General features: G+C 39.6%; 1 protein-coding gene across 3 annotated transcripts in view; it reads right to left on the minus strand.

Annotated features, from left to right (window-relative positions):
* The window catches only part of vars2 (valyl-tRNA synthetase 2, mitochondrial), a 115,460-nt gene that overhangs the window by 65,186 nt on the left and 37,569 nt on the right, over nucleotides 1-12,705 (minus strand). For all 3 annotated transcript variants that reach the window (XM_050033968.1, XM_050033966.1, XM_050033967.1), the window contains exons 10-13: nucleotides 8,013-8,121; nucleotides 7,825-7,913; nucleotides 891-981; nucleotides 645-772 (exon numbers count right to left, since the gene is read on the minus strand). In XM_050033968.1, coding sequence (XP_049889925.1) covers nucleotides 645-772; nucleotides 891-981; nucleotides 7,825-7,913; nucleotides 8,013-8,121 — 417 coding nt within the window. The remainder of the gene's footprint in view (nucleotides 1-644; nucleotides 773-890; nucleotides 982-7,824; nucleotides 7,914-8,012; nucleotides 8,122-12,705) is intronic.

Genomic DNA, 12,705 nt, shown 5'->3' on the forward strand with positions numbered 1-12,705 from the left:
TCTGCGCACACAAATCTAAATAAAGTTCATTAAAAAAAAATGTATGGACAGAAGGGTGCTACAAATTAAGACTGTGTACAAATCTGCACCTCCCGATCTATCTGAATACTTTAATCTAGTAAAAACAGCCACTCCCACAACACTAGAGGCAGTCTTACAAATCTTAGATTTAAAACATGTGTTGGGCAAACTACTTTTTCATATACAGCCACATGGCAATGGAATGCACTGCCTGTCTTGCTTAAACTAAACCCAGCTGAGAAGTTATAAATCAGATCTCAACATCTCAGGTTGTCTAATCATTTGTAGCTATATAAATGCCAGATGTTTTTTAGATTTAATGCCATTCAACCTTGACACTTCCATATTCAATCTGCCACCTTGTACTGCAATAGAGCACCACAATTAAAATAAACCCTTAGCCTCTATTGAGTATTTTAATCCTCAACTATTTAAAATGTCTATCTATCTATCTATCTATCTATCTATCTATCTATCTATCTATCTATGTCCAGTGCTTTAGAAGGTACCGTATTTTGTCGATTGCGACCTGAGACAGCTGACAGATCCAGATTAATTATATTTCTTCAACACTTCACACAGTAATACAAAGTTTTCGGATGATAACAGTGGTGTTCATGCACCTCCAGCCACTGTCCACAGGGGGGTGTCATGGTCCCATCTCCTCCAATCACAGTGAGGCGTGGCAGTGAGTGTTTCTGTGACAGCAAGAAGTCAGTATGGTCATGAGCAGGGGTCACCTTCACTGCACCTACAAAACACAAACACAGGGAAGTGATCAGCGGTAGCTTTTGCTCTTTTATGTTGCGTTTTTCAGGAGACTGTGTCAGAGAGGACTGAGGGGGAGTGTTCAGGAATGTTGCTGTCACCAGTTCCTAGCTCCATGTCCACCATTGAATCAGTGATGATGGGCAGGAGTCTGTTGGTGAAGGGGTGTCTGCACTGCTTCCCATGAACAGCCTGGAACAGAGTGAACAGAATGGAAAGATATGAGCAAAGCTATCTGAACAAAGGTCATGTATTCAGTTATCATTTGTTAATACTATTCAGATCTGGTATGCATTTGGTTGGCATCTTGCAGGGTTGGGCAACATACCTGTATACCATGAAACAACAGAAATATATCAGCTGTTATGCCATTTACATTGTGATAGCTGTCCCTTTATTATTTCTGATTGTTGTAGAAACTTTTGCAGATTCATTAAAAGAAAAAAAAAAGGAACTGAAATATCACACCGACATGCATTCAGTCAGACCCTTTACGCCATAATCAGTTGAAGCACCTTTGGCAGCAATTACAGTCTTGAGAAGATTTTGCACACCTGAATTTGGGTTTTCTGTCATTCTTCTCTGAAGATCCTCTCAAGTTCTGGCAGGTTGGATGGAGACTGTCGATGGATGGCCATTTTTAGGTCTCCCCAGAGATGTTCCATTGGGTAAAGAAAGTCTGGGCTTTGGCTAGGCCACTCAAGAATATTAACAGAGTTGTCCCTAAGCCGCACCTGCATTGTCTTAGCTGTGTGCTTAGGGTCAGTGTCTTGTTGGTGGGTCAACCTTGGGCCCCGTCTGAGTTCCTGAGAAATCTGAAGCAGGTTTTCATCAAGGAAATCTCCATATTTTGCTCCTTCACTTGAGATTGAGGCCAAACAGTTCAATATTGGCTTCATCAGACCAGACAATCTTATTTCTCACAGTCTGAGTCTGTTGGGTTCTTTGCTGTGTCTTTCACTGAGGAGAGGCTTCCCATTCTGCCACAAAGCCCTGATCAATGGAGTATTGCAGTGATGGTTGTGCCTCTGGGAGTTTCTCCATCCCCATCTCCACACAGGATCTCTGGAGCTCAGCCACAGTGAGCAAAGGGTTTTTGGTTACCTCTCTTACCCAAGGCTCTTCTGCCCTGACTGCTCAGTTTGGCCATGCAGCCAGCTTTAGGAATAGTCCTAGTTGTTCCAAACTTGTTCCATTTAAGAATTATGGAAGCCAGTGTGTTCTAACCCTAAATGCAGCAGACTTTTTTATGGCCTTCCCCAGATCTGTGCCTCGGCACGATCATGTCTCTGAACTCTGTGGGCAGTTCCTTCCACCTCATCACTGGTTTCTGCTCTGATATCTGATGTCAGCTGTAAGGCCTTACATAGACAGGTGTGTCAATGTCCAGTCAGTTGAATTCACTGCAGGAGAATCACAATGTAGGATCTCCTGCAAGTGGCATACATTCACACCGATTTTTATTAACACGGGCCTGTTAATTGGAGGAAGATCCATTTCATCCTCTCCTTGGAGTAACAGCATTATTTGTTTTTTAGGCGATATATGCAATGACTCGGGACTACGCTCCTTTCAAGACATTAGGAATTTGTGTATAATTTGCCTGCATCCACGTTTTTTTTTTCTACCTGCAGCTTAGATCATCTCTACAGGCACATGGTGTTTCTTGTTGACAATCTTTACCCTCTATAAGTTATTTGCTACACAAATTAAAAATAGGGGTATTGTATCCATTTTATATCACTTCTTCCTGGAGGATTCCTATAATGACTTACTGCTTGACAGATTGTGGAGGCATGGTTGCCCCAATCTTGATCCTAATTTCAATTGGGCGGATGTCTGGGCAAACATCAGGGAGGCCTCCCGCAACCCGGACCATCTACAGATCCACTTTAACTACATACACAGAACATATTTGACCCCTCACAGACTCCACTCAATGAAATTGGTAAATGATCCCTTATGTAACCTTTGTACTATGAAAGCCTCAGGCACTTTTCTGCATATGATGTGGAACTGCCCTCCAGTCTCACGCTTCTGGACTGATGTAGCAGCCAAGCTATCTCACCTAGTATCAGTAACCATCCCAATGACAATTGGGATGGTTACAGCTTGGCTGCTACATCAGTTAAATGATCTGTTAGAGCGGAATACACCAGACTCCAAAAGCGCACTGTGCTAGCTGGCTTGACAGCTGCCAAAAAGTTAACTGCGTTACAATGGAAACCTCCCCATTCTCTCACTTTCAGACACTGGGCCCTGACTCTCCTGGATGTCATTTATTTAGAGATGCTGACTGCCAGAATTAATGGTGCTGGTGAGGCTTGTATAAACAACTGGCGTGCTGCTGCTGAATCACTAAAAGATCTTTTAGGAGGTAGGAGGAACACTCCTTCTGAACTCTCCCAAAACCTAAAGTAAAGGAAAAGGGGTGAGATGGGTCACTCTGAGGTCAAATATTTATTGCTTTGGCCACCTAATTCCTAAGGAACTCTTTCACCGTCATCCTGGTGTCAAGGGTGGTAAAGGTGTCAATAGGAAATACTCCAGATTTAAGTTTTGACTAACATCCTGGAAAAATCCAGGGTTGTTGACAACACTGCCAGACCCGAAGTCATTAACTATGCTTTTAAGTTCACCATATCCTCTCCCCTTTTTGTCACATCCATGGGAACGGCCCAGCTATACCCCGGATATCACCCGGGTGAGATAAGAGGGGAGTCGTAAATTCAGTATGCATTCCTGAGCAGAGTTTATCTTGTAACCAACTTTAACAAAGTAAAACTATACATTTTATCCATGTTCTAACATTGTAACTGTGCATAATCCTTGCTTGTTAGTTGAATTTTTTTTTTTTTTCATTCTTGTAGGTCATAGTATGAGCAAATTATAATTCATGCCTTGCCTCGAACAAGCACCCTTAAGCTGGTGGGATAAAACTATTGAGCTCGGCGCATCTCTGCACTTTTTCTTTTACTTAGCCTACTTTTACTTTCTCAGAGAAACGTCCACCTGATTCAACGCTGCTAACAAAGTAGGCAAAGAATTTCCCTCACCTGATGCAGCCGCTGTGTTGTGATAAGAGTTGATGTCGAATAGTAGACTTAGTTATTCTGATCTTAATTTAGGTTTCGTTAGGTAAATGGTTTTGCGCATCCCTGTGTCCCCGATTTATCTATATACACATACTCTCTCACTATCGCCAAACTAAATAACTGACAAAAGTGTTAGCCTACCTCTTGTCTTAATCCATTTATACATACTGTTGATTTTGTGTTATTTCATATCGTCCTCATTTACTATTCATTTACTCAGTTGTTAAACATTTAGCCTAAATAAATCTTCATTTGTCGTCAAGTCGTTGTCTGTATCTCTTTTGAGCAGGAAAAAAGATCAACGTATAGAGAATTCATAACCCAGATATTGACATTGATTCATTACTGATAAGTGTACTGACGAATTAATAATTGGTTTCTGGAGTTATTAATTTGATTAGTCGCTTCCTTCCTTAGGAGGGTGGTGCCCCTAAATTTAATACTTGTGTATGTGAATGCATATGTATATGTGTGGATGTATGAATTTATGTTAGGGATACATAACTTCGTATAATCGCTCTGATTGAACGCTAGTAATCCACAGTGAGCATCCTTAGTGTGTGTGTTGGTGTTTGTGGGGCGTGGGTGGGGGGTGGTACTATTTTTCTTGCCTTTTTCTTTTCATCTTTTTTTTTTTTTGCACCTTATTTAGTTCCTTGGGAACTCCTTTGTGTATTGGAACTGTATGTTGTTGATCATTATTTGCTTTTGTTTATTTTAATTCATTGTTTGTTAAGTTTCAGTTTGTATATTGTATTTATTGTCCAGTTAGACACGCTTTTGCCTGTAAAATGTCTTTTTGTTTAAATAAATAATATTTGGTCACAGAACACCAGGACACCAATCAAGCTGCGGAAACATCTCAGAGATGATCAAGAAAATTTGAGGACACCTTAGATAATTCAAGTATCATAAACAATCTAAATGTTTTTGTTTCTTAATACCATAACTTAACTGAAGTTGTATATCATAGGTAGGCCTATGTAGTGATAATCAGGCGCAATAATTAGGCTCTTACTCCAAAAGCTTTATAAGATTAAACAGGCACATCCCAGGCATTTGCAGAGAAGCAAACTGTTAGCGAGTGATAGTGATACCAGAGACATTTTAATGGTCACGCAGTGCAACACAAGATGTTAAATAAGTAATACAGGAATGTATTCGGCGTAACTTTAGATGTTTTAGTATATTTATGAATATATTTTAAACAATAGCCAAAACAATGTATATTCAAAACTTTTCCAAACATTGTGTTAATTTCAAACAGTTTTTTCTAATATAACTTTCAGGAATTTCATGTGGGAACTCTGACATTTGCAAATAATTCTAAAATCCTCCTTTGGCTGTGGGAAAAATGAATTTTAATTAATTAAGCATTAGGATGCAACATAACAAAATGTGAAAACAGTGACGGGGTCTGAATACTGCAATGTACTGTATATCGATATTGTGATAAAGAATGAAATACTTGGATCAGTGGTGATGTAATCAAAAGGAAATATTGTCATTTTTACTCTATACTTATTGGTCATGATCTCTTACAAAAAACTGAGTCTATGCGGGGCTCCTTGTTGTGTTTTCAAATGTCTATGAGTTGTTAGAAGCTCCAACGAGAACTGAATTCCCCTCTAACTTCTGACATGGTGCTAGTTAATGTGCATTCAATCTGTGCAGGACATTTCATTGTGATGGAGTATTTTTACATTGTGGTATTGCTACTTTTACTTAAATTAAGGATTTGAGTACTTCTTTCACCAGTGATCATGGTAAATTTTATCCATATCATCTGCCCTAATGTCACGAACAGGAACACAGGGTACACACAACTACAGTAGGTCAAAGATCAAGCAGGACACAGGTCTGAAACAGCCCCGACAAACCAAACCAACATCGGAGAACTAACAGCAAGAAGAGCCCCCTGCTGTGCTGTGTCCAGCCAAAAAGTTGCACACGAACACACCAAACTGACAGCCAACCAATTAAAATGTTCTGTGCCTGCATGAGAGGACATACACTTCCACACCAGCAGACAGCATTCATCTGTAATCATCACCCAAAGAGGGATAACAGAAAACCGTCTTGGCACTAGTTAGCCAGTTAGCATATTAAAAACAACACAATCCAAGGTTAAAAGGACGGAGCATATTTACTGTGCGCCAGTGAACAATAACACAAACTATCAGGAAACGTTTATGCTTAAGAGCTCAATGGATAAAGAAAAAAAACTTTACCTCATATAACAAGTTTCTTTCGACCTCACTTCCTCTTGAATTTGGCTTGTTGTTAACTCTCCTCACTTCTGTTTCTCTTCTTGTGTGCATAGCTGAACTGACAATCAGAGTGGTTTCATTCACCAGCGGGCTCCACTGTGCCAACGAGGCTGGCAGACGCTCACCAACGGCCCAACTCTGACTGACAGCCAACTGTCGGCTTGGTGTGTCAGGGCCTTTAGACACTATGGTAGCAAGACTGTCCTCCAAAATACAACCACAGTGGTCATTTGTACAAGCAGCTTATTACAACACTTATCTATGTTATTGTTTGGTGGCAACCTCTAGTGGCATTAGTAATTATGACAGGAGCAAAGGAGGAAGTCAGACAACGTACCATAAAGAGTGAGAAAGTCTGCATAAGAAGGCGGTTGGGGTAGACAGGTGGATCAAACAAAATAGGATTGTCACCCAGGAGACTGCTGTTCATGTTCCATGTAAACCAAAAGTCAAGTTGCATTCCGAATCAAATATTTTTTCTTTTTACTTTTAGTACATACTGCAGCTGTCCTTATTATATACGTACTGTTGCATGCAGTATGCACACAATTGGGACGTACCACTTCTTCATACTATTGCACTTTGACCTTATATCGTAGATGAGCAAATGTACATGGTATGATAACCATCAACTTTTATATCACGGTATACCTTAAAACCGGCATATCGCTGCAGCCCTATAGCTTGCATACCACATAATGTGACTGCATGCAGTAGAACATCCTGGTATTTCTGTCACACTGCATTTGACACACTATGTATTGGGACATGCTAAATATTTTCCTAATATACTAAATAGTATAGTAGTAGGGGTATTGGAACGCAGAGTATTTATTTTAACTACGTTACCTAGTATGTCAGGTGAGGTGATGTATGAATCATATATCGCATGACATATGTTATACTTTGCATAACATTAGTAACAAACATACTTATTTTGACCCCAACCATTTTTTTTTCTAAAACTAACCAAAGAGTTTTGACGACCATTTGTGACCATTTTCACAAAAGTTCATAATGTGTTTAGGAAGAAGACCGATTTTCTCGGTTAGATATGACAGTAGGGGCGCTTTTGTAGAAAACACTCCTGTGGGTCATATTTGAGGGTAGGAAGAAATGATTTACGTGGTTTTATAAATTGGAAGACTTGCTGGTCTGTAAATTGGATTGATGATTTCAACACTTTTTTAAGTAATCATTTTAGTTTGCCTTCATTTTCTCTTCCAAGGAAGTTTGTGATAGCTTAAGGTTTGTTTCCAAACAGTCTGATCATTTGACTGCCTTACTTAAGCAAAGGCACAGAGTTCCCAGATCTCAATCATTAACTTAGTCAGTTCACTGGTGCCATTACTGATAGCAAGGATGGCTACAACTACAAAAAAGACAAGTAAGACACAAAAAGCCAGAATTTTCCTTAAAGGTAAAACTCTCTGAAGCATTTCTAACGCTTTTGGCGCACTGGTTTGATTTTCTCATATTGTACTGTATGTACATCAAGTGTATGGTTAACTCCCAATGGCTCACACCTCCTCCCCCAGTAGTAGGCGGGAGCTGAGGGCAAACAAGTTCACACAAGTCCTCTGTGCACCAGCTGCTCAGCATGAAATGAGAGAGAGCTGTCCAAGACTGCCTCACTCTAATTACAACTTGTATCAAAAGTTGGTACTAGCCTGATATCGAGGATCATCTGGGTGAACAGCTATGGCCACATCTCCTAGCATAGTCTCAGGACGGGTGGTGGACACTACCACCTCTCCATCTTAAATACAGGGGAGAAAGGAAATCATATTATGTATAACATGAAACAGAACAAGCACCAGCACATGTATCATATTACCAGACAGTCACAAATACTCACCATGGCCTTCTATAGGGTATGCAAAGGTCAACATGGTTCCAAACTCCACCTTGTTATCATAACCAGGAACAGGCAACATGGTCTGCTCAGAAAGCTCCATTGAGTCAACCTGACAGCAAATCCACAAAATGGTGTACATGTATAATTCTCTACAACTGTACACTTTTGTCATTACAACAAATAAACACAGAACAAAATGAATGATGATCCTGTCTAAACAAAACAGGTGGACAAAATAAGAGAAATGGTAAGAGCTGCATCAAAGTGTGAATATCATGTTTGTTTAATGAGGGGTGCAAGGAAACACCTCCACCTCATCCTGCTGTTAACGAAACCAGACATGTTTTAAAGGCATCATCTTCTGTAGCACTAGAGATGGACCATGTTCACCAGTCTGCAACACATTATGGGTTTAAGATTTCTCCTCTTTCAAAATGAAGGACATGACTTCAGCGTGAAAGTCAAGTCTTGACTGTGGAGACAGTGGTGTGACAAAAATATCACGAATCAAGGTCCCCTTATTTGCTTTTTGCAGAGCTTTCAACCACATCTCGTGGTTGGCCTCTCTCAGCAGATGGAGTTTGCTCAGTTGTGTACAGAAAGTCATTCCCCACCACAGACAACCACTTGTTATCACATTAGATCCATTCTGTCTGAAGGTCATGTGATGAGAACTGGGTACAACTGGGTAAATTCCCTCTGCTGTGCAAGACCATGAGATGCAGCTGAAAGCTCCGGGACAAGCTAGTCATTGGAGCTTCAGTTAAAATTGTTTGACATCACTGTTTTGCAACTGGGTTAAAAAAAGGGGAAGGGGTGCTCTTGCATTCAGTCCATCAGCAAACAAAACTGCACTGAAGTCAGAGGAATTACATTATTCTTTCAAAACGGCTCACACATATATGCCACACATTGTGGTCTCATATTACTGCCCACCTTAGGCTTCAAATGAAGTGGCCACTTTCCTTTTTTCATTTTCTTCACAATTGGACTGAGAATTGGTGTGAGAGCCATTTATAAGGGTACACTTTAACTAGTGAAGCCACACCACCCTGTGATTCTACACTGCCTTTCAATTTCAATTTTCAGTTTTATTTATAAAGCCCAAGATCACAAATCACAATTTGCCTCAGAGGGCTTTACAGCATACGACATCCCTCTGTCCGTTGGACCCTCACAGCGGAAAAAGGATGCAGCACGATTGTGTGTACAGGTTACCTTTGACCCTAAGAACATTATGTGTGTTAATTGGCTCTTTTTTCATCATTTAGAACTGTAGTGTCTGCCTGCCAAAATAAGTAGCAGCCAGAGAGTAAGAACTATTTATCCATGTTTGCTTTTGTGTTTAATTTTAGTGTAATACACTTTCTGTACACTGTGTGGCAGTAACAACACTGCATTCATACAGGAAAGGTAATTGCAGCCATGTGTGTTAGATGCCAGGGGAAACAAACAGTTTTCAAACACTTTTCCATCATGTTTTTCCCCATTTCCACGACTTGACTGAAGTCATTTATTATAGGAAGGCCTATGTAGCAATCCTCAGGTGCAATATTTAGGCTCTTACTCCAGTATGCTATACCCTCAGACAGAAACTGCAGCAAACATATAGTATGGAATATGAAATGGAATGCCTTTGTGTCTACACATACAGTAGACACAAAGTGGTAACGTTATCTTGTGTGGCTACGGCAGGCATGAAATCTGTGCCGACACTGGCAATCTGTTGACTGCCCTTTTGGTTTTCCAGATGCTTTTCCCCTTTAACATGGCTGACCAGAGCTGCTTCCTCCATGTTGCCAACATCAACATTTTGGTGCAGAGCCTACATCCAAAGCAGCTAGGATTTGCCTCTATCTTGAGCCATGTATTATATTTGTCGTTCAAAAGCCAAACATTATGAAACATGCACATCCCAGGCATTTGCAGATGAGTAAACTGTTAGCGCTTGCTAACTGTTCTTGCTCATCAGACATTTCCAACGCTAACTAGCTGCATATGCAACATGTAGTAAGGTTTTAATGGTCATGCAGCGCAGCATTTTGCATAAATTTAGACGTTTTAGGATAAATATGAATATATTTTAAACAGTACCCAAAACAATGTATTTTCAAAACTTTCTACAGAAAAACAGACACTTTAACTCATAATTACGAAATAAGATCTCATAATTATAAGATGAGGATCTCGTAGTCATTGCTATACACAAGATAAGACAGTGAATAATAGTGCTATTGCAATTAATCTGTTTTTCCTATCTCCTCAGTATGAAACACTGGAAAATATTAATCTCTTTTAAAAATGAGGATGGCATAAATACTAGCATGTCAACACTCTGCAGGCATCTCAGGACAGAGGGGTGACTAAAGTTTAATATTTGATATTTGCATTTTTTGGCAGCTATTATCTTCAATAGCTCCCTATCAAAGCCTCAATTTCTCCCTGGTTTTGGATATGTTGTAAAGTTAATGTAGGCAGATATTTCACAGGCTTAGTCAACCCGAAATAATCAAAAACCTTAAAATGTGCACAATTAAGAAAATAGGTCATTAATAACCATGATGTGCTACATTAAAACAGATAAAACACATTCATTGCCATAGCGCCATCATTCACTGTCTTATCTAGTGTCTACCAATGATTGCTTTTTTCCATAATTATGAGATCTTTTCTCAAATTATGAGATAAGGTGTCTTCTTTTTTTTTTTAATTCGTGAGTGCAATGTGCTTTCATAGATTCCAAACCTTTTCCAGGTCTGGAAAACAGTTTTCCAACTTCATGACTTTTCCAGATATTTCATTAACCTGGGAAGGGAACCCTGCTTAAAATTTGTTTAGGCTACAAATATGTGTGATTGATGATCTACCTGGATACAAGAAAAGTTGTAAATAGTTGTAAGCAATAAATGAAGTGGCAAAGAGGAAACATAAATGCTTTTAGACATTTTGATTTGTGCATTACAGCCGATGCCTACAGCAGGTGTCAATTAAGTTTACTGACATTGCATCACTACATCAGTAACTTCATGGAAGGAGAGCCACTATAATTGGTTTTACTTGGAAACCTAACCTGGGACTGGTTATTGTCAACCATAGACTTATTCAAGGACATCTGTGACTCTCTTTGTGTGGTTCAGTTAATGAAATCGCCAACCTGGTTAAACCAAAAAGAACTAGCTAAATCTACACTACTGGATCTCATTTTTACAAACAATCACATTCTCTGATTGGAACTTTTTGTAACGATGTTAGTGATGACTGTGCAGTTGTGTGCATGACAGAAATTAAAATTATAAACAATGTTTTATCTATAAGAGACAATTTAAACATTTTATTTATTTTTTTGCACAATCTATTTAACAGTGACCTGGGTATTGTCTCACAAATGGCTGATGTTGATGTAGTTTCGGACTATTTTAAATCCACTTTCTCAGCTGTATGTGATAAACACACCCCTTTTAGAAGACTTTGGAAATGTATCATCCAGATAGCCAAGCCAAGCCAAGCCAAGCCAAGCCAAGCCAAGCCAAGCCAAGCCAAGCCAAGCCAAGCCTACACTACACTACACTACACTACACTACACTACACTACACTACACTACACTACACTACACTACACTACACTACACTACACTACACTACACTACACTACACTACACTACACTACACTACACTACACTACACTACACTACACTACACTACACTACACTACACTACACTACACTACACTACACTACACTACACTACACTACACTACACTACACTACACTACACTACACTACACTACACTACACTACACTACACTACACTACACTACACTACACTACACTACACTACACTACACTACACTACACTACACTACACTACACTACACTACACTACACTACACTACACTACACTACACTACACTACACTACACTACACTACACTACACTACACTACACTACACTACACTACACTACACTACACTACACTACACTACACTACACTACACTACACTACACTACACTACACTACACTACACTACACTACACTACACTACACTACACTACACTACACTACACTACACTACACTACACTACACTACACTACACTACACTACACTACACTACACTACACTACACTACACTACACTACGATAGATAGATAGATAGATAGATAGATAGATAGATAGATAGATAGATAGATAGATAGATAGATAGATAGATAGATAGATAGATAGATAGATAGATTTATCCCCAAAGGGAAATTAAAATGTTGTAGCAGCTGATAAAAATATCAAGACACAAGGACAAAAACATATATCACAGAAACAGAGAATACAATAACTACATAAATACCCCCCCCCCCCCCCCCCCCCCAGCTAGTGCGCAGGTAAAACAATAAAAGCATAATAAAAGCTAAATAAAATTTTTAAAAGTGCATGTGAAATGGATTAAAGCGGGTGAATTTACAGTTATAGGGAGGCATTGTATTGTATGCCAGCAGGTAAAAATGTTTTTCTGTGGCGGCCCTTTGAGCAGCGGGGCAGAATGAATCTGTTGCTGAATGTGCTTTTATATGAGTCCAGTGTTTTATGGAGGGGATGGGTGGCTGAGCAGCGAGGATGGAAAACTAGGATTTGTCCAGTGGAAGTGGGGTGTAGGGGATTCATAGCAAGATCAGCTGTCTCGCTCCTGGGGGAACTCGGAGTG

Source organism: Epinephelus moara, chromosome 22 (assembly GCF_006386435.1).
Source record: "Epinephelus moara isolate mb chromosome 22, YSFRI_EMoa_1.0, whole genome shotgun sequence".
Lineage (NCBI taxonomy): Eukaryota > Metazoa > Chordata > Actinopteri > Perciformes > Serranidae > Epinephelus > Epinephelus moara.